This window comes from Bufo bufo, chromosome 1, assembly GCF_905171765.1.
Source record: "Bufo bufo chromosome 1, aBufBuf1.1, whole genome shotgun sequence".
Classification (NCBI taxonomy): Eukaryota; Metazoa; Chordata; class Amphibia; order Anura; family Bufonidae; genus Bufo; species Bufo bufo.
Genome location: NC_053389.1, coordinates 476208823 through 476230557, shown reverse-complemented (window position 1 = coordinate 476230557; position 21735 = coordinate 476208823). Strand labels below are relative to the sequence as shown.

Below are 21735 nucleotides of genomic sequence, written 5' to 3'. Positions count from 1 at the left end.
ACACAGCTGTAACCTGCCTCATGAACATTAGGATTTTACTAGAAGACATGATGTTTGTAATCTTTCTAACAGTTTTATCTTGATTGTTTATTCCCTACTTTCCCTGCAAGCTGTTTCGTTCTCTTGACCTGCTGGGATTCATAGCCTTCAAGCTGAGCAGCAAAATGCTTATCTGAGATATAAAGACTGTGCATATGAAAACAAATTATTTTAACATCCAAGACACATTCTATTGTAGCTTAGCATTAGTTTTTCAATTTTCTCTTTGAAACGATCTTACGGCTTAGATTAATAAATCCATTTATCTGCACTTTACATAGGAGTTCTAAAATGGTAAATAAGTCTTAAATATTTTGGAGCTGCAGTCATGCTCAGAATGCAAATGTATGCACGGTACATCCCACCGGTATATTATACCAGAGGCCAAACATCCCAGACTGTTAAATAATACAGTGTCCTGAAGGTGGAAGTGAAATATGTCGTAAAGGTGATAATGTCCTGTAGCATTTGCGCAGCCTAAATAGTGGAGAATGAGTTGAATAATAATGCTTGATGCCCTGACTATCCATAGTTACCAGCATAGAATGAAGTAGCAGTCTCATTGTGGTCTCTCACGTAGGATTTACTGGATTGCTGTGTAGACCGTCATAAATATGATATAAATAAATGTGTGAAACATTATAATCAGGAAATGATTCTCTAATTGTCCTTGTAAAACCATTTAATGCCCTAATGTCAGCATCTAGGTCATGTTGCTTTCAATTACCTTGCTAACTGCTCTCACTTCCACTTTTATTCATTAAAACTCAGTTACCTTTCCCTCTTTTCTGGTTCTTTTTTTTTCTTTTTCTTTTCTGATTTCCTGTCATCCCTTCATGCGGGCAGTAAAGGTTCAAAGGAGCAGCGAAAAGCAACTTCCATGGGAGAGCTCAACCAACAGCCACCGCCGCCTCACCAACCAACATTATAACACCTACCACCCTGACCATTGCAGGACGTCAGCCATGAAATGCCAGAAACCACCTCCTCAAAAACTCCTCCGTAATGAGCCATCTTTACTTTCTGCCTCTCCTTCTCTCTTCTTCATGCTTTCTCATTTCAGGCATTACAGCATTGCTTTTATTTTTTACTTCTTCATACTAACAATAGACATGACTGGTATGCTGGTCTCTGTGTAGCCTTCTGGGTTCATATAAATGTTGATGGCATGAGATGTGCATTTTCTAAAGAGCAATAATTGATACAGTACAGCAGTATTTACTGGATAATTTAATACTCGGGTGAGGATATATGACAATTTCATATTAGGGCTACACACTGTCTGTTGTCATTTGGTGTAGTAGTTTTTACTCCACATAGTATGTGTTTGATGAGATGGTACGTGGTTAAGACCAGAGGCACAGTAAGTATAAAAGTACCACCTTACAAATTAGGGGCTCCTTTTAGTCTTAAAAGCCGAAAACTAGGCAAACATGTACTGTACATACATACATACATAGACACATTTGAAGATGTATGCGGACACATACACCTACATAAACATATATATATATATATATATATATACAGTGGGATGCGAAAGTTTGGGCAACCTTGTTAATCGTCATGATTTTCCTGTATAAATCGTTGGTTGTTACGATAAAAAATGTCAGTTAAATATATCATATAGGAGACACACACAGTGATATTTGAGAAGTGAAATGAAGTTTATTGGATTTACAGAAAGTGTGCTATAATTGTTTAAACAAAATTAGGCAGGTGCATAAATTTGGGCACCACAAAAAAGAAATGAAATCAATATTTAGTAGATCCTCCTTTTGCAGAAATTACAGCCTCTAAACGCTTCCTGTAGGTTCCAATGAGAGTCTGGATTCTGGTTAAAAGGTATTTTGGACCATTCCTCTTTACAAAACATCTTTAGTTCATTCAGGTTTGATGGCTTCCGAGCATGGGCAGCTCTCTTTAAGTCACACCACAGATTTTCAATTATATTCAGGTCTGGGGACTGAGATGGCCATTCCAGAACGTTGTACTTGTTCCTCTGCATAAATGCCTTAGTGGATTTTGAGCAGTGTTTAGGGTCGTTGTCTTGTTGAAAGATCCAGCCCCGGCGCAGCTTCAGCTTTGTCACTGATTCCTGGACATTGGTCTCCAGAATCTGCTGATACTGAATGGAATCCATGCGTCCCTCAACTTTGACAAGATTCCCAGTCCCTGCACTGGCCACACAGCCCCACAACATGATGGAACCACCACCATATTTTACTGTAGGTAGCAGGTGTTTTTCTTGGAATGCTGTCTTCTTTTCCCTCCATGCATAACGCCCCTTGTTATGGCCAAATAACTCAATTTTAGTTTCATCAGTCCACAGCACCTTATTCCAAAATGAAGCCGTCTTGTCCAAATGTGCTTTAGCCCACCTCAAGCAGCACTTTTTGTGCTGTGGGCAGAGAAAAGGCTTTCTCTGCATCACTCTCGCATACAGCATCTCCTTGTGTAAAGTGCGCCGAATGGTTGAACGATGCACAGCGACTTCATCTGCAGCAAGATGATGTTGTAGGTCTTTGGTGCTGGTCTGTGGGTTGACTCTGACTGTTCTCACCATTCGTCGCTTCTGTCTATCCGAGATTTTTCTTGGTCTGCCACTTCGAGCCTTAACTTGAACTTAGCCTGTGGTCTTCCATTTCCTCAATATGTTCCTAACTGTGGAATCAGACAGCTGAAATCTCTGAGACAGCTTTCTGTATCCTTCCCCTAAACCATGATGGTGAACAATCTTTGTCTTCAGGTCATTTGAGAGTTGTTTTGAGACCCCCATGTTGCTACTCTTCAGAGAAAATTAAAAGAGGAGGGAAACTTACAATTGACCCCCTTAAATACTCTTTCTCATAATTGGATTCACCTGTGTATGTAGGTCAGGGGTCACTGAGCTTACCAAGCCAAATTGAGTTCCAATAATTAGTTCTAAAGGTTTTGGAATCAATAAAATGACAACAGTGCTCAAATTTATGCACCTGCCTAGTTTTGTTTGAACAATTATAGCACACTTTCTGTAAATCCAATAAACTTCATTTCACTTCTCAAATTTCACTGTGTGTGTCTCCTATATGATATATTTAACTGACATTTTTTATCGTAACAACCAACGATTTATACAGGAAAATCATGACGATTAACAAGGTTGCCCAAACTTTCGCATCCCACTGTATATAAATACAAAAAGGTACATAATATCTACAATTGCATCAAATACACACATCGATAAATAAAAAATACATACTCAGTGTTAAAATGTATACTCACTGCCCAGTAGGTAGCACTAGCGTTATCAGTTGTGTGATTTGGATGTGTTTGTTTCCACTCCATTGCAGGAAAAGTATGGTAACTGTGGGTAATAAAATAAAAAGATTGTGGAAAGGGGATTGACTAAATATAAGAAATATGGATGCCCATAGGCGAACAAGGTTAAAGGGTTTGTCCTACCATACATATTGATGACCTATCGTCAGGGTAGGTCATCAATATCTGATCAGCAGGGGTCCGACACCTGGCACCCCCGCTGATCAGCTGTTTCAAGAGGAGGCAGCGCTCTATGCGAGCAACGCTTCCTGGTCAATTACAAGTACTCGCTCCATTCAAGTGAGTGGAGAGAATACTTGTCATTACACTGTACTTCCGAGATGACGTGCAGTGTAATGAAGAGGAAGCAGCGCTCGGATGGAGCATTGCCTCCTCTTGAAACAGCTGATCGTCGATAGGTCATCAATATATATGGCAGGGCAACCCCTTTAATTGCTCCTCAGTGTTGTAACATTAGTACAATATGCAAATATTTGAACATCCCATCCCAAGCAACTTTCCTGCAAACCCCCCCCCCTCCAGCGGGTAGTCAAGAACGCCCATTTCCGCCATACAACACCCACTCAGTCATGTGAAAAATACAAGAAATAAAACTCTTACTAGTGCTGGACTGGATCAGTCAAGAATTTACGTAACAGTAGATATTCTCCCTTAGTGCCCCTTTCACAGTAGAATGCTCCTTTAGTGCCCCCTTCACATTATTGATGTCCCCTTACTGCTCCTAAACATTAGAATGCCACCTTACTACCCCCACACAGTAATTATGCTCACTTAGTGCCCCCTAACAGTAGTGAAGCCCCTGTAGTGTTAATAAAATAAAATAAAAACTAATACTCAACCTTATTCCCCTGATGAACAGAGCACATAATGCTCTCCTCAGCAGCAGGTTTCATGCAGTGACATCATTGCTGAGCTGAGCAGGAGAGTTTCCCAGCAGGCTTGATGACATCACAACATCATGCCTGCTACTGGGGAGGGCACAGGCTGGGGAATGAGGCCAGAATTTTAGGCCCGAGTCTGGCTGCTATGTCTGTCATCCATTACGGCCAGGTCTCACCTGCCAGTACACACACACAGGGCGGTCCAGGCCCCCTCAGCTACTGCGAGACCCATAGCAGCCTCTATGACTACTATAGTGGTACTTCTGCCCAGAGACGTAGCTATAGGGAAAGCGGCTGCTTTGGGGCTCAAACTCAGAAAGGGCCCACCCAGGGGGAGAACTAAAAGATTTTATTTTCCGGGCCCCACTCAACAGTATTATAAAATTAGATTATATATAGAGTCACTGTAGGAAACGGATGAAGCGGCTGCTGGGCCTGGTCTGAGAGAGTGATCTTGACTAGCCACAGGAGTGGGCATTGCATGGGGAGAGGGGGTTGCCAAGAAATTGCTGTGGGAAGGCCCCTTTCAAAAATTTGTTGTGGGGGCCCAGTTATTTCTAGTTACGCCAGTGCTTCTGCCCCTTGGTGGGCATCCAACTCCCAGCACCTTTGCTGATCAGCTGAAGAGGCCGTGACACTCCGTTGAGCATTGCAGACTCTTTTTAGCCCGGTGACGTCACATTTTTCAGTCATATGGCTTATGTGCCGCTCAGTCTCTTTAAAGTGAAGGGGCCTGGGCTGCAATACCAAGCACAGCCACTATACAATGTATGGTGCTGTCCTTGATTTGCTTTGAAGAAGCCACAGTACTCTTTGGAGTGCCACACCCTTGTCAAACAGGTGCCTGGACTTGACCCCAACTGATCCAATACTGATCTATCCTGATGATAGGCCATCAATGTTCTACTCTTGGAAAACCCCATTAAATCACCCATTTATTTATTTTTTGTGTTTTGTTTTTTCTCCTGTTTTAACTTTTCCCATGTCTGTCAATTATAAATAGAAAATCATGTCAAATGAAAAGTGCTTAGTAAATTGCCATAGCTACATTAGAGAGACTGCATAATAATTTATGATTGAGAATATCTCTTTATATTAATGATTATATCTAGAGTGGAAACATCTGGTTTTCTCTTCCTTTAAGGTAAAACAAATTGAAAACATATAAAATGACTAAATAATGGAGTAAAATGACTGAGTAATTCTTAAACATCATGCAACAGTCTAACTGGATTTCTGGTACTTAGATGTTCATTTATTTATCAAGCCTCTATAATGGTCTTTCAAAACATATTTTGCCATATGCCATAAAGTTAGGCCTCCAAGGTCCCTATAGGGCCTAGTCCCCCATTCCCAACATAGCGTGGACAACCAAGTCATTTCAATTAGGAATAGTACTAGATAGAGTATCATATTTTGTTGTAAAGGAAACATGTCACATTGAAAATGGTATCTGAGCTGAATGCAGCATGTTGTAGAGCAGGTGAGGCTGAGTAGACTGATATTTAGTTTTATGGGAAAAAATTCAGTAAAACATGTAATTTATCCATTTATATCATTCTGGTGATTGAAGTCCAGGAGGCAGTCCTATCCGTCATTAACAGACTTCCTTATATGACTGTGTATAGAGAGAGCGGTCAATCTCCGATAGGACCGTCTCCTTGACTTACCCCAGAATCAATAAATTACAAGTTATACTGAATCTTTTCCTGTAAAACTTTATATCAGCCTGCTTGGCTCCTCCTGCTCTATAACCTACTGCCTGCAGATGAAATAGAATTTTTATGGTGACAGGTTCCCTTTAAATATTCCCAATGTATTTTACACTTTTACCTGTGTCTTTTACATCTGGGTGAGCAGTGGCTAGATGTTATACATATGCATGGAAACATTGATCTAATGCCATCTTCATCTGCACAACTGCAGTGGAAAAAAGCAGTGCTGTGGTGTACATAGTATACACCTTATAACCAAAACCTGTGGCCTCCACAAGAACATGGAGAACTGGCCCTCAGATGGCTTACTAGGAACAAGCTTGACAACTAGGGGTGAACTGATTTAGGTGTTTGCTAGCAAGCACAGCTCTTATATAGATTATTTATTACTGGGTCTTAAGTTTTCTATTGCAATTGAAGGTGAAGTTCTGTTATATAAACAGCTCCTTGAGTAATGTCCATACCAAGGAGAAACACTATGGCGTCTGAGTGTAGTGTACTATGTACTCTTTCTTACAGCAGCATTGGTATCTTCGTCCTTCTCTCCTACCTCCATGAGTGCATACAGCCTGAGCTCACTTAACATGGGGACTCTACCTCGCAATCTGTACCCTACCAGCCCACGAGGAACACTAATGAGAAGGAGACTGAAGAAGAAGGACTTCAAAAGTTCATGTAAGTTGCCTTACAAAGCTTCCTTTACAATAGTATAGGACAATATAGTATACAGTGCTTCCTTTACAATAGTATACGTCGGTGCAAACTGAATGTGAGAGGAACAATTGCTACTGCAGTCATTCTTCCCCCATTCAGTTATATTGATTATCAGCAGCACATCCCTGATTACGCAGGGAGACATGATGCCAATAATTGGGCATCTTTCATCCTGATGAAATATGTCCATCAGATGACAAACAAACAGTTGCCTGTTCATTGGCTGATCAGCTGCATATTGTTAAATAACACCATCTCCTGTATATAATGATATATGTACAGCTGGTATAAGGTGTATATATCCCCTTTGTATATAGTCATATGGACCATCCTGTTATAACCTGGGTATCTCCTGTATATAATTATATATGTACAGCTGGTATAAGTTATACATCTTCTTGTATATAGTGATATGGACCATGCTGGTATAACCTGGGTATCTCCTGTGTATAATTATATATGTACAGCTGTATAAGTTATATATCTTCTTGTATATAGTGATATGGACCATGCTGGTATAACCTGGGTATCTCCTGTATATAATTATATATGTACTGCTGGTATAAGTTATACATCTTCTTGTATATAGTCATATGGGCCATGCTGGTATAACCTGGGCATCTCCTGTATATAATTATATATGTACAGCTGTTATAAGTTATACATCTTATGGTATATAGTGATATGGACCATGTTGGTATAACCTGGGTATCTTCTGCATATAATTATATATGTACTGCTGGTATAAGTTATACATCTTCTTGCATATAGTCATATGGACCATGCTGGTATAAACCTGGGCATCTCCTGTATATAATTATACATGTACAGCTGTTATAAGTTATACATATTATGGTATATAGTGATATGGACCATGCTGGTATAACCTCGGTATCTCCCGTATATAATTGTATATGTACAGCTGGCATAAGGTATATTTCTCCTTGTATATAGTGATATGGACCATGCTGGTATAAACCTGGGCATCTCCTGTATATAATTATATATGTACAACTGGTATAAGTTATACTTTTTCTTGTATATAGTGATATAGACCATGCTGGTATAACCTGGGTATCTCCCGTATATAATTATATATGTACAGCTGGCATAAGGTATATATCTCCTTGTATATAGTCATATGGACCATGCTGGTATAACCTGGTTATCTCCTGTATATAATTTATATATGTACAGCTGGTATAAGTTATATGTCTTCTTGTATATAGTGATATGGACTATGCTGGTATAACCTGGGCATCTCCTGTATATAATTATATATGTACAGCTGGCATAAGGTATATATCTCCTGTATATAAATATATATGTACTGCTGGTATAACCTGGGCATCTCCTGTATATAAATATATATGTACTGCTGGTATAAGTTATACATCTTCTTGTATATAGTGATATGGATGACCATAACCTAGGCATCTCCTGTATAATACAGGAGATACCCAGGTTATATCAGCAAGGTCCATATCAGTACAAGAAGATGTATAACTTATACCAGCAGTACATATATAATTATATACAGGAGATGCCCAGGTTATACCAGCATGGTCCATATCACTATAAGAAGAGGTTTAACTTATACTAGCTGTATATACCAACATAGGCATACTAACTTTTATCAGCACTTGTTAGTGTTCAGTCACGCTGTAGGATGGCACCACCTCCTCCCTGTTACCGCGTTGCTGAGACCTCTTCAGGCTGGACAAAGGAGGAGGCAGCAGCAGCGGGGCCCACTTTAAGCCCCACAAAGAACGTCCTGATACAAATGTCAGGACATTGTAAAGCGCAGCTTAACTACTTATATTACAGGATACACATATTACTACTGGCAGGCCACAAAAAGCAAGGCCAAGGCAAGGCAACTATGTTGCATACCAGATCTTAAAAGTCCCGTACCATGACTTAAAGGGAACCTGTCACCAGTTTTATGGTGTCCTAACTAAGGTGTCCAACATAAATAAGTGACTGATTCTCTTAGCAAAATGCTGGGTCACTTTCTTTAATTGACCCAGTCAATCTGCCAACATCTTGTATTGAAAAGCTCCAGCTGATAATGATTAGTCCTGAATATTCATGAGCTCCTGACTCTCCCCGCCCACCTGCTGCTGATTAACAGTTTTTTTTTCATATGAATCAGCAGCAGGTGGGCAGGGGAGTGGCTATAGCTCTGAATTTAATATACGCTGGACTCAATGACACCACGCTGGACTCAAATCAGCTCATTAGCATGCAGCATGTGGCATCTTTGTGTGTATATTATGAGGTAACACCAGTAAGTGAATACATCTAAGGCACTTTTTAGTAGTTAATGATTGTATATAATTAGTTAGATTATAACCAAATATCCACATGACAGGTTCCCTTTAAGAATGGAAAACAGCATAATCCACTAGTTTTATACAAGGTTTCCAAGGTCCAAGTGCAGGCTTCTCCTGGGATGCTTCCCTGATGATTTCGGTGTTGGTCATGCTGGAGATAATAGTGGATTGTGACAGATCAGTCATAGATTCTGTGAAAATGGAAATCATGATGCCAGTATGACAGAGCCATCCTCTATTTACAGGACCTCATGGGGATTATTATTAATGAGTAATCAGTTGAGAAAATGTGTACTTGGTTAAATAACCTGAGCAACTTCCTTCTACAACATAAAGCAATGTTCTCAATTCGTCTCTGTTACCTGGTTAATTGACTTTTCTTTGTGAACATTTTACGGTGAACTGTACGTGCCCGTTTTTACAGCAGCCGTTCTTTTGTCCGGAAATGTTTTCTGATAAACATGAAATGACAGACTTGTTATATAGCAGTTCCTAAATTGATTTACTCTTTTTCACTTGAATTATCTCTAGAAAGAGCATAGAGACATAAACGTGGATGTCACATTTTAGATTATGACACATTCAATTTCTTATATTTATTAATTTCGCCATCAGCTAATCTTATATTATTAAAGGGAGTCTGTCGGCAAATTTACACATATCAAGTCCTTCTTCGCCGCTATTGCTCTGTAGTTGCCATAAACAGTTTCAAAACTGGCAGCCCTCAGGGGTCATTGTACTTCATATGCCTTGGCCCAGCAGTGGCATGCAACGATGTTCGCTGGTGCAGGATTTCACTTAGTGCCTTTCATATCCCTGGGCCCAGTGGTGATGTGCAGTGAGGTTCCTTGGCGCTGGGTTTCAGAGAGAAATAGTCAGTGATGTAAGTAAGACAGTGGGATGTCTTCCAGCAAGAAAAGGGAGAGGATATCAACAGCTAGGCCCGGAGGTCATGGGCACTTACACGCTCATCAAAGTACATTTTAGGACATCCGTAGCACAGACAAGGCTATGATTTTGAAACTGTTTATTAAGTACAGAGCAATAGCGGCGGGTTAATATGTGTAAATTTACGGACAGACTCCCTTCAAGGATCCTCCCATGCAGTGGCTTACATAGAGAAGTAAGGTCCCCATAGCAAGGATCAAACCGCCCCCCCGTCCCACTCTCACATTTCCTTACACATACACAGGACAGAAGGGTTTCTGCCTAAACCCTTTTCAATGATCCTTGGACCATTTTTCCACTGCTTCATTTGCTAGTTGTTGCTTTAGAGCAGGCATGGCCAACCTGCTGCTCTCCAGATGTTGTAAAACTACAACTCCCACCATGCCCTGCTGTAGGCTGCTAGCTGTAGGCAGTCTGGGCATGCTGGGAGTTGTAGTTTTGCAACAGCTGGAGAGCCTCAGGTTGGCCACCCCTGCTTTAGAGGGTAGAGTCCTGACCAAGTTTTCACCTCCAGTAAAAGAGGAGATGATCCCAGCTGGGCCCCCTCTTTCCCTGAGCCCCATAGCAGTTGCATGTTCTGCCACTATGGTAGCTACGCCCCTGCTCCCATGTGGATTTCAAAACCTCGTTTTAAACTCTATTGGCATTGAGACTAAGAACTATACAGTTCAATTGGAAATTATTTTGTGAGGCTATGTCAGGGTGGACTGGGAACTTAACGTGGCCCTGAAAAAAAATACTAAAAGTGGCCCTGTTTTGTAGTTGGGTCCAAATTGATGGAAGGCAGGACCAGCAATACAATAATGTGGCACATTATACCATCCCAACAGAGCCAAATACCACAGTCCTTTATAAAATACTGCCAGCAGCACATCCCCAAAAACTTCCACTGGCCGGCAGTGAGGAGGGCCCAGGCAGCCCCCTGGGTATCGGCCCCCCGGGAAATTTCCGTTAGGGCTTTGGCCAATCCGCCCATGGACTTTGTTGTCCATTCATTGCATTGCCGGCACTCATGCTAGCTCCAGAGACCATGCTGCCACCCACCATCAGATGTGGTCAGCGTGATCTTGCTATATCCAAGAAAACAAATGCTCCTGATGTCATGCTGTGAAGTGACAAGAGTGCAGAAACGCGTTGAGCAAAGTTTAGCTAGCAACTAATGGTGCACTTTGTGTACACTCGCTAGCCTAGACTTTGAGAGGCAGCAAACGTATGGTACGCTGTGTGTTCCTTACTGACAGCGGAGAGCACAGCTCTGATCCATAATGAGCAGTCAGTTGATTTAACCTAATTTAACCTAGCGCTTTGCTGTTAACGCGTTCCAGGAGGACGGTGCAGTCGGTCATTAGTCTGTTCTTGCCAGTGAGCATCTGCAGCCCGGTCTGAGTTAAACACCAAACTGAGCCGAGTTTGAAGAGAGTCACTGCTCATAGCAGACGGCAAATTAATGAGGAGACCTTACATAACCAGGTCTTCTTCTTAGCTCACTTGCCTCGTCTGTCACTCCTGCACTGAAACACAGTAGGGTATATATTCAGTTCTAATGTATATCTGAAATAAACACATTTTTGTTTTATTGTAATAGTTTTTTTTAATCAGTTAAATTACAGTTAATTTGGAACTGAATACCAGTATTATTGGGTATCAGTAATGGTCCTGTTAGGTTACAGCCACACAGTCAGGTTTCCTGATGCAGTTTTGGAAGGCAAATTCAGGAGTGGATCAAAAAAGTAGAGAAAGTATTAAGGACAGACACTACTTCTGCATTTTTTTTTTTTTGTTTTTTTATTCAGTCCAGGTATTGGCATCAAACTGCATCAAGATACCTGACTGTGTGGCTGTATCCTTACACAGGACGAGCACCAATCCACAATAAACTCACATCAGCCTAATAAACTGGCTGATGCAAAAATTATGGGGGAGGAATAATTGCTACCGCAGTCATTTCTTGCACTTCAGTTGTATTGATTATTGACAGTACATCCCGAATTACACAGGGCGAAGAGCTGCCAATAATCGGGCATCTTTCACTCTGACTGAAGGATGCAATCGGCCAACAAGCCAGTGCTTGCTCGTTTATTGGCTGATCACCTGCACAATTATACGGCCCAGGGAACAGCAATTAGTCTTCCTATAAACACTTGTTCCTAATAATTGGCATCAAAGTTGGATGGTGTGGGCCTTCATACATAAGCACAAGACTGTCTTCCCCATGTGTCTTAAAGGGAACCGGTCACCATGAAAAAGCAATCTGTAGACAGCATGTTATAGAGCCGGAGGAGCTGAGTAGATTATGATATATAGTTTTTTAAGAAAAGATTTACAAGACTGTAATAAAGAGAGCATAATAGGAAGATACAGTGAAAAAATACAGTGACTATCCCTAGTTACAGTTGGGATGTCTGTTCTGGAGAATAAGTTGCAGTTGTAGATAAAGGCTCATTGGCCCTGATGCAAGAGTTCAGCTTGGGCCCCCCTTTTCCGTCAGTGCTTGGGCCCCCCCCCCCCCCCCCCCCCCCGCCCCATACCAAATTCTTGACCTAACAAGGGTATTTGGGCTCTCTCAGGCTCCTGGGCCCGGTAGCAACTACTACCTCTGCATCCCCCTATAGCTACACCCCTGGTTGTAGAAAATGAAATGCTGTCCAGACCATGAGTCTTTATTCTCCATTGTATAGTAAAAACCATAACACTTCCCATTACCTGATTTTTGTTTTCTGTATAAGGGTCCATTCACACGTCCGTAAGTGTTTTGTGAATCCGCAAATTGTGGATCCGCAAAACACTGACACCGGCCATGTGCACATGGGCGGCACAATAATAGAAAATGCCTATTCTTGTCTGCTATTGCGGACAAGAATAGGACATGTTCTATTTTTTTGCGGAGCCGCGGAACGGAAGTGTGGATGCGGACAGCACACTGTGTGCTGTCCGCATCTTTTCCGGCCCCATTGAAAATGAATAGGTCCGCCCCCATTCCGCATAATTGCAGAACGGATACGGAACATTCATACGGATGTGTAAATGGACCCTTAGGTGCTTTGTGTTTTTTCTTTTTCTTTCTGGTTAGGAAGTTTTATGTCCTTACTTTTTTTCCTGATGTTTGCCATTGCAGTGTCCTTAGCATCTAGCACGGTTGGTTTGGCTGGACAGGTCGTTCACACAGAAAGTACAGAAGTGGTGCTGTCTGCTGACCCCATAGTAGGATTTGGAATACAACTTCAGGGCAGCGTATTTGCCACAGAGACCTTGTCTTCTCCGCCTTTAATTTCCTATATTGATGTTGACAGCCCGGCTGAAAGGTGAGCTAACAAATATTTAAGTGGCCAATAAAATGATTATTCTCTATTTTAAAGCATCATTAATTCCAGGTTGCTGTATATATGAAAAGGATTTCCATACTTAATAGAACACTAGGTTCAATAACCCAAACTGATTGACAGATGAGTACAGAGGAAGAAGGACCCTGCCGGTGAGGTCTTACAAACCATCTACATATGGCTTGTTTTCTAAGTGTGTCCAGTGAATGGTGATGGGCTTCTTGAAAGAACCCAAAATAGAAAGCCATGTTAATAGGGCTGATCAGGATTATGATATTAAAGGGTTTGGCCCATCTCACACATTGGTGGCATATGCTACCAATGTCAGGTAGGTGCAGGTCCCACCTCAGACCTATCTGTAGAACAGGGCCCCCAAAGCCAAGAACGGCATACCGCGCATGTGCAGCTTACTCTCCATTCACTTCTATGGAAGTTCTGAAAACAGCAGAACGAATGTGCTCAGCTATTTCTGGAACACTCATAGAAGTGAATGGAGGGTGGATAGGTGATAGCTAGTGTTGATTAAGCACCAAAGTGCTCGGGTGCTCTGGCCAAACACATCGGTATGCTCGTGTGCTCTACCGAGCACCCGAACACAATGGAAGTCAATGGGAGAACCCCAGGCACCCCCTGCTCGGAAGAGAAGAGGGTGTCTGGTTCACAACAAAAGGTTCGAAATTGATGGAAACCCCATCAAAATGGTTTGGAAACAGCATTAAGAGGATAGCTGGATGCGTCTTGGACTCCTTTATCTACAACATACAATAGACAACCACACAAAGGCTATATGCCAAAAGCCAGGTATCTGCAAGCCATCAATCTATCCATGAGACAGATAACAGGCTTAGTCAGCATACCTTACAATGGCAGCCTTGTGCACTATGAGACATTCCAAACCAGCTCTCATCTGACTGAGAGCCAGTAAGCCTCAAAGTTACTTCAGATCTGTTGGATGGCTTGGGTGGACCTGTGCACCTAGATCAATATCATTAGGGTGACAAAAAGTTTTCTGATTGTCCTAACATAATATTCAATCACCTTTCTATACAGTTTTGTCATGTAAAAACAAATTTGCATAAACATGGGCATATGGGAAAGACATGCAAATGAGCAAAATCTGCCTTGTTTTTCAGCTGAAAAACCATTTGCATGGAAAATTCACGATCTACACTACTCATGAACAGCTCCATCTATTGGTTTCATAGTCTTATGACAAGACTATTAGTCTCCTATTGACTTTTATTGCATTAAATTGTACTCGAGCACCCGCAGTATTCGGCCGAGCACTCCGATGTGCCGAGCATAGCGATGCTCGAGCCGAACAGCAGTTTGGCCGAGCATGCTCGCTCAACACTAGTGATAGCAATATGCCAACAATGTGTGAGATGAGCCAACCCCTTTAATGGCCTATTGGACTCCCTGTACCCCTGCTGATCAGCTGTTACCTTCTAATTTATATACTTATTATACATTATCACTTTATCATTCCTTGATGACATCTTAATTCCTTCAGTTTCCTCTGAGCTAGTTTTTGATACATGAGGCCAATAGGCAGTGGGATACCTAGCATACAGGCAGACCACATGACTGCTACAGGGGGCTGGGGCTCAACTACTACTTCTATTCCCGACGTGAAAACACTGCATTTTCATGCAGCTTCCACTGGAGGGAACTCAGTGCAAAGAGATGTTTACAGCTTCCATTACAGACATTAGTAACTGTATAAATTCTTATGAAGCGAGCTCCCATAGTGGTATATTATTAATATATTATGTGAAGGGAAGCAGGAAACGTAGTTCTGGATGTGGGAGAGTTATCATTATATTTATTCCAGTTGTCTGCTATAAATACATTAATAAATAATGTGGTTAGAATGAGCATTTATGAAGCATCCGTTCTTTGTTGTCTGACATAGAAGTCAGATAAAATGGGTGAGGCCTAGTGTGACTTTTCCTAAAAAAAAATTTTATTCAAATTTCTTACACTTAAAAAAAAAAGTACATTTATCAGAATGCTGAGGCATCCTGCTTTTCTTTCCACATTGCCAGGGAATGATTGACGCACAGGTACTGGGAAAATGGGTGGGGCAGGGGACCCATATTAAGTTTTGCTATGGTGCCCTATGAGACCTGAGTACACCCTTGCCTACGGTATTCCTTATTTGATGCAAGTGCTGTGTGGATACTTATTTTTTTCATGTTAATTAATACCTGATTGCAGCATGTATACAGAGAATGAAATGCTCATTTCTAACATTCTAGAAAAATGAAATCTGTATATCCCCTGGGTTTTGTGGGTTACCGCTTCAAAGCAAGGGGAACCTTACTCTTTACAGTGTAGGTGTATACACTGAGGACTATTAATATTCATGCAGTGACTGAAGTTGCCTGCAGTGTGAAATTGCCAGGTTGGACTGCTTTTATTGCACACATCCAGGCTCTTTTCCTACTCGCTGGAGCCTTTGCTTTCCCCAAATGATTATATGAATGGGCACGGCACAGCTTACTCTTTCTTCTGTTTGAGCAAAAAAAAAAACATTTTTTTCGGACTGCAAATTTATCAAAGCTTTTTTGTTTGTAATACTTTGCTTGGCTCCTAATAAATTATGCAGGATCATTCACTCTGCGTGCAGCACATAATGAAATTTCTGTCCTGACAATAAAATATCATGTTCTTGATCTGGTACGAGAAGATTAACAAGTTCCAGAGGCTTTATCGTGCAGGCTTTTCCATCGGGGGGCCGCAGGCTATATTAATTACAAAAGAGAACATGCGCTGAAAGGGGCTGCCACATTGGGGACTCTAATATTCTCTGTGCCATTGGGGAACTTTCATCAGCCAGCACTATGTGTGAGCTCTGATCACATCCAAAGAGAATGCTAGTTTTGAATTATTAATTACCTCTTTGGGACATTTTACCGACATCTGAACCTCACAGGTTCCTTTCTACATAGATTTAGGGTGTTGTGGTTTTACCTTGCAGGGGGAATTCGCACAGGAGGTCCCTCTATACATTTCACTTCTGTTTCTATTCCTGTTGATGTACAAATTATTCCATGAATAAAAACTGTATCTCCTTGTAGATGTGGAGTGATACAGGTAGGAGATCGAGTCATGGCGATAAATGGGGTTCAGACAGAGGACAGCACCTTTGAAGAGGCCAATCAACTGCTAAGAGATGCAACCATTGCTGGGAAAGTCACCCTGGAAATAGAATTTGATGTTGCAGGTTAGTTCAGAAATTTTACTTGGCTATTAATGTATTTGATTAGAACTGAACATATCGTGTATGACAGACTTCCACCTACATTGGTCTTCTGTGAGCGGTTTATGTAGTATAAGCCACAGCGTAGTCACTAATAAGGTACAGTACTGTATCTGACTGTGTGGGTTATTTAGCGATTAGTAGAGGCTTTATATATGACAAGAAAGTCTCAATGATGTTTTTGTCTGATTACCGGCCAGTATTTGCTTGGTTTAGAGTAGGTGGGCATAGCAGACATATGTATTGTGTATATGAAGACCAGCATTTCAAAAGTTTAGTATGGAGGAAACTGTCCCTGCATCCACAAGTCATAGCCCCAAAAAGGTGACATTTCATGTACTCTGATGACAGAGTTTCTTCTGTCCTGAAATTTAAAACCTCACTTCTTGTATGAGGTTAGTGGTAGACACTCCTTCGAGCTGAACATCACACTGCTCATTGTGGGACCATGAAACTTTCTCACTGATGGTATATTATATTGGTCTCCTTCCTCTCTAGAGTCTGTGATACCCAGCAGTGGGACATTCCATGTTAAACTACCAAAGAAACACAATGTGGAGCTTGGCATCACCATTAGCTGTAAGTATATGCGTTGACTATAGGTTCTTATTCTAATCTCTCCAATCAATCTTTATGTATAAAATTGCCCATATAAACCATGCTAATTAGATATCAGTGGATACTTGCACTGGTGAGACCACATTATTTCAGGATGATTCTAAGGCTGTGTTCCCGTGAGGTTTTTGACCCACATTTAATGTATACACATGATGTACACCAGGGTTGGACTTGGAATTTAAAGCGGCCCTGGAAAAAACCTAAAAGAGGCCCCATGTTGTAGGTGGGTCCAGATTGACAAAAAGTACAGCAACATAAGTAGATTGGACCAACACAAGTAAATGGGACTAGCAATACTGTAGTGCAGCACATAATACCGCCCCTGCAGAATCAAATACCACAGTGCAGGACAAAATACTGCCGTCCCCTATGCAGTATTCAACTGTATCACAGTCCTGAGGACAGTGATACAGTTGAATGCAGGAGGGCACCTGCAGCTGCCGGACAAATGCCTAAGTACTTTATGCTCCTAGCATTAAAGGGGTTTTCCGACATTTTTATACTGCTGACCTATCTTCTGGGTTGGTCATCAGTATGTGATTAGTGGGGGCTGAAACCTGGGACCCCCGACAATCAGCTGTTTGAGAAGGCACCGGCGCTCCTGTGAGCACTGCTGCCTTGTCGCTGCTTTTCCTAGGCCAGTGATGACACGTTCATGTGGCCTAGGAGCAGCTCAGCCCCATAGAAGTGAATGGGGCTGAGTGCAATACCAAGCACAGCTGCTTTACAATGTACGGTGCTGTACTTGGTAAGCTGCTAGTTGGCAGCGGCACTCACAGGACTCCCAATGCCTTCTCAAAACAGCTGTTTGGCAGGGATCCTGGGTATCGGACCCCCACCGATCGATACTGATGACCTATCCATAGGGTAGGTCATCAGTATAAGATGTTGGAAACCCCTTTTAATTAATACTCAGAGCTCCAGATTATTATGTATCCAGCTTGCAGCCAAGAGGAGAGCTTGGGTGGCCCATTGGGCCTTGTCCTACTGGAAAATTTCCCTGTAGGGTCTACAGACAGTCCACCCCTTATGTATACATTGAATGGATGCCATACATCTGTCACCATAGGGTTCCACCGTAAAAAAAAAAAACTTGTAATGTTTATGCTTTTTGCTGGACTTTGCAGGATGTAAAAGCATAGTGTACCACACTTTTCCATCCCTTTTTCCCCCAGCATATACGGTATGCCAAACGAGGGACAAAAACTTGATGTGAGCAGCTGATTCTATGAAAAACTAGATCCATAGATGAATGCATCATGACCTGTCCATAATTCAATAACCAACCAATCGATCACAAGTTCTTCATCACTCATTTTATGTACAATACATCTAGTGGAAATATTAATATATTACTATAGATGTTTAACTATTCGATACAGATGCTGAACACACCCTTGGGGCTTTATGACACGTTGCATGGATTAGCTAGAAACAAATGTTATATGAGGCAGTAATGGCATTGATTGAAAAGATCAAACTGCTGAATAAAAGACAATGGCAGGCACTTAAAGATGCATAGCGAAAAGCACAGTATGCGTAGGACAGGAACTGATGAATTATGGATGGGGTCAGCTGTGGGACATAGATATAGGCTGGAGAGCTTTAAGTTAAGTTACTACTGTCTCCTTTTCACTTAACGGACCAGCGATAATGTCAAGTGAGGAGCTATCGGGTTATTTCCCAGTGGGTATGGCAGGAAGCTGGCATGGCTAACAAGTCATTAAAGTCACTGGGCCAGCGCTGAGAGGCACGATGTAGCACAACAGCTTGTTGTTACAAACAGAGGCTGTCATTTTGATGAACAGATTTTTAATTTGGCGTACAAGCGCAGATGTATTCCGTGTTATTAGAGGCCCACATATGCTAACGGAGGCTCATATCACAACATTTGCTTCTGTTTGTAGCTTAATTTCTGTATTAATGTCATGTTTCTTATAAATATAAGCAGAAGTAACACTTCCCGGCGACATGTACGCGCTTATGGTATGGGTTTTGCAACAGTGTTTCTTAGTTCCTAATGATTAATATCATTAATAGGCTGCTTTTTATTCATGTTATTTTTAATTCTTTTATTAGCATGTGCTGATTGGTAATGTATTGAGGTGTATGGCATGGACGACTCTCATTTACAGTGCTTGCATTTTCAGGAATTTAATTCAGTTTTATTATCAAAGGGCATCTGCAGATTTGTACCTATGACACTGGCTGACCAGTTACATGTGTGCCTGGCAGCTGAAGGCCTCTGTGTTGGCCCCATGTTCATATATGCCCGCATTGCTGAGAAAAATGAAGTTTTAATATATGCAAATGAGCCTCTAGGAGCAACGGGGGCGCTGGCATTACTCCTAGAGGCTCTGCTCTCTCTGCAACTGTCACTCCCCCTACACTTTCATTGACTTTAGAGGAAGTCAGGGCCAGACATGAGGACATTTTCACTGCCTGGCCCTGTCAATCAAAGCGCAGAGGGCATGCCAGTTGCAGAGAGAGCAGAGCCTCTAGGTGTAATGGTAACACCCCTGTTGCTCCTAGAGGCTCATTTGCATATATTTAAACATCATTTGCATATATTTAAACATAATTTTTCTCAGCCATGCAGGCACATATGAACATGGTACCAACACAGATGCCTTCAAATGGCAAGTGCACATGTAACAGGTCAGCAGGTTTCATAGGTACAAATCTGCTGCTCTACAGCATTAGCTTGTGGAATGAAAGTTTTACAGGTCATTATCCAGAAATACTTACAAAAGTATGCACTAATGCTCCGCCATACAGTATTTGCCCTAGATGATTACAGTAGCAGTTAAGAATATACCGGTAGATGCCATTATCTAGACTGTGCTTTCAACATTTATTTTAGATATTATAACTACAAAAATATGTTTTATATCTCTTCCATATATATAATGTATAAGAGAGCAATCTGCCAGCCCTACTCCATGGCCACGAGGCTCGTAAGTGTGCTACGCAAGTTGTACAATCTAAAGTGCGAAGTGGCCCATAGCAAGTAATTTGATTTCAGATTAAAATGGACAGCTGCCCCAGTTTTCGTTTTCACTCCAGAAGTTTCTGCCTGCCACCCTTTTCCTTTTAGACACACATAAACCCTTCTTTCTTACAACTTCTGCGATAAATCTACAAAATATGACCATTCTAGGAATAATCAGTGTCAAAACCTTACTCTGTTCTCTGTCTTCCAGCTCCATCCAGTAGGAAGACCGGCGATCCTCTGGTTATTTCAGATATAAAAAAAGGCAGTGTGGCCCATCGGTGAGTGTTATATTACAGAATGAATATTTCATAGCACTTTCTACAGCCCGTATGTGTTTATTTGCTATGGTGCTGGGATGATCATCTGAAAATCTTTTCTCCAAGAACCATGCATTGGATCTACTGTATATGTCATGTCCAGGCAGCAGAGATGATTAGGTGCCATAGAAAGAACCTACATAAATAAGCATCTTCTACATGTAGTGCACCTTATCATCCTCACTCATGTACAACTTATATTCAGGGTGGTTAACAACTCCTAAAAACACAGGCTGTAAAGCTAGGTCCTGTGTCTGTAATAAATATAGATTCTTCCATGATTTTTCTGAAGCTAGAGGAGCTTGTGAAGGTTATTATGGTTATCGCACTCTATGTTAATGCTTCTGATGTTGATATGTGAGCAACATATCACTTGTAGAACCCCAAACCTGGGGGTACTAAAAATTTAAATAGTTTTAGATTATAATGTTATGTATTTTTTAATGTATTTGGCCGTATCTTCCAGTTAAAGATATGGATAGCAAGGGTTCACCGGGAACAAGGCTAACCCTCCTGTTCCTTCCCTCTTGGTAGGAGTGGGCTGGTCCTGCTTCTTGCCAGGAGGTGGGAGTTGCTGTCCAGAGACAGTATGGCAAGGAAGCACAAGTGAGAGCTCCTGCTCCTGTTCCCAATTCTCCTGACAAAACAACTCAAACCTGCCTCAGATTAAACCTTGAGACACTAAACAGCAGACTGAACTGCTACAACCAGCATTAAAGACATTGCTGCAAGGTGAGGGATTACAGCCAAGACACCCATCACCAAGAACGTTACTAGGCCAGTACAACCAAGTGCTAAATTGCCATCATCCTACCTGCCTCCATAATCCTTACTGGTGCCAGAGAAGTTATGCACTTGAAATCTGCTGCAACTTAATCTGTTTGAAGTCCTATGTTGCACTTAGTAAAAGACTTTGTTGCATGGCCTGAGGGAGAACACCTTGACAAAACACTACTACTCCCAACCTCTACACCGGTTCCAAAGGAACATAGGCCCCCGTTTTTGTAATCTGCTGTTGCCCCAGCGCTCAGACCCCTGCCGCTCAGACACTTATCCCCTTTTCTGTTCTGCAGTTGTCTCACAAATAAATATTAATTTACTCCGGTAGTACACACAAAACAGAACGAGTTTTCAATTGGAATCATTTAACAAGTTCTTGACCAACGAAAATGTATGTCATATATGCCTGTCAGTAGCTGCAATAGAAGTTCTGCCTCTTCTGCAACTGATCCTGATTCTGATCCCGGCAGTTAACCCATTCTGTGC

The 21735-nt window shown here is 41.6% G+C and overlaps 1 protein-coding gene across 12 annotated transcripts in view; it reads left to right on the top strand.

The window, feature by feature from the left end:
* Window positions 1–21735, top strand: part of GRIP1 (glutamate receptor interacting protein 1) — a 534361-nt gene that overhangs the window by 480112 nt on the left and 32514 nt on the right. For 6 of the 12 annotated variants that reach the window (XM_040409512.1, XM_040409451.1, XM_040409503.1 and 3 more), the window contains 6 exons: window positions 886–1041; window positions 6476–6631; window positions 13070–13256; window positions 16358–16503; window positions 17038–17118; window positions 20361–20430. In XM_040409512.1, the coding sequence (XP_040265446.1) occupies window positions 886–1041; window positions 6476–6631; window positions 13070–13256; window positions 16358–16503; window positions 17038–17118; window positions 20361–20430 (796 nt within the window). The remainder of the gene's footprint in view (window positions 1–885; window positions 1042–6475; window positions 6632–13069; window positions 13257–16357; window positions 16504–17037; window positions 17119–20360; window positions 20431–21735) is intronic. The other 6 variants (XM_040409444.1, XM_040409430.1, XM_040409495.1 and 3 more) reach the window with 3 other exon arrangements.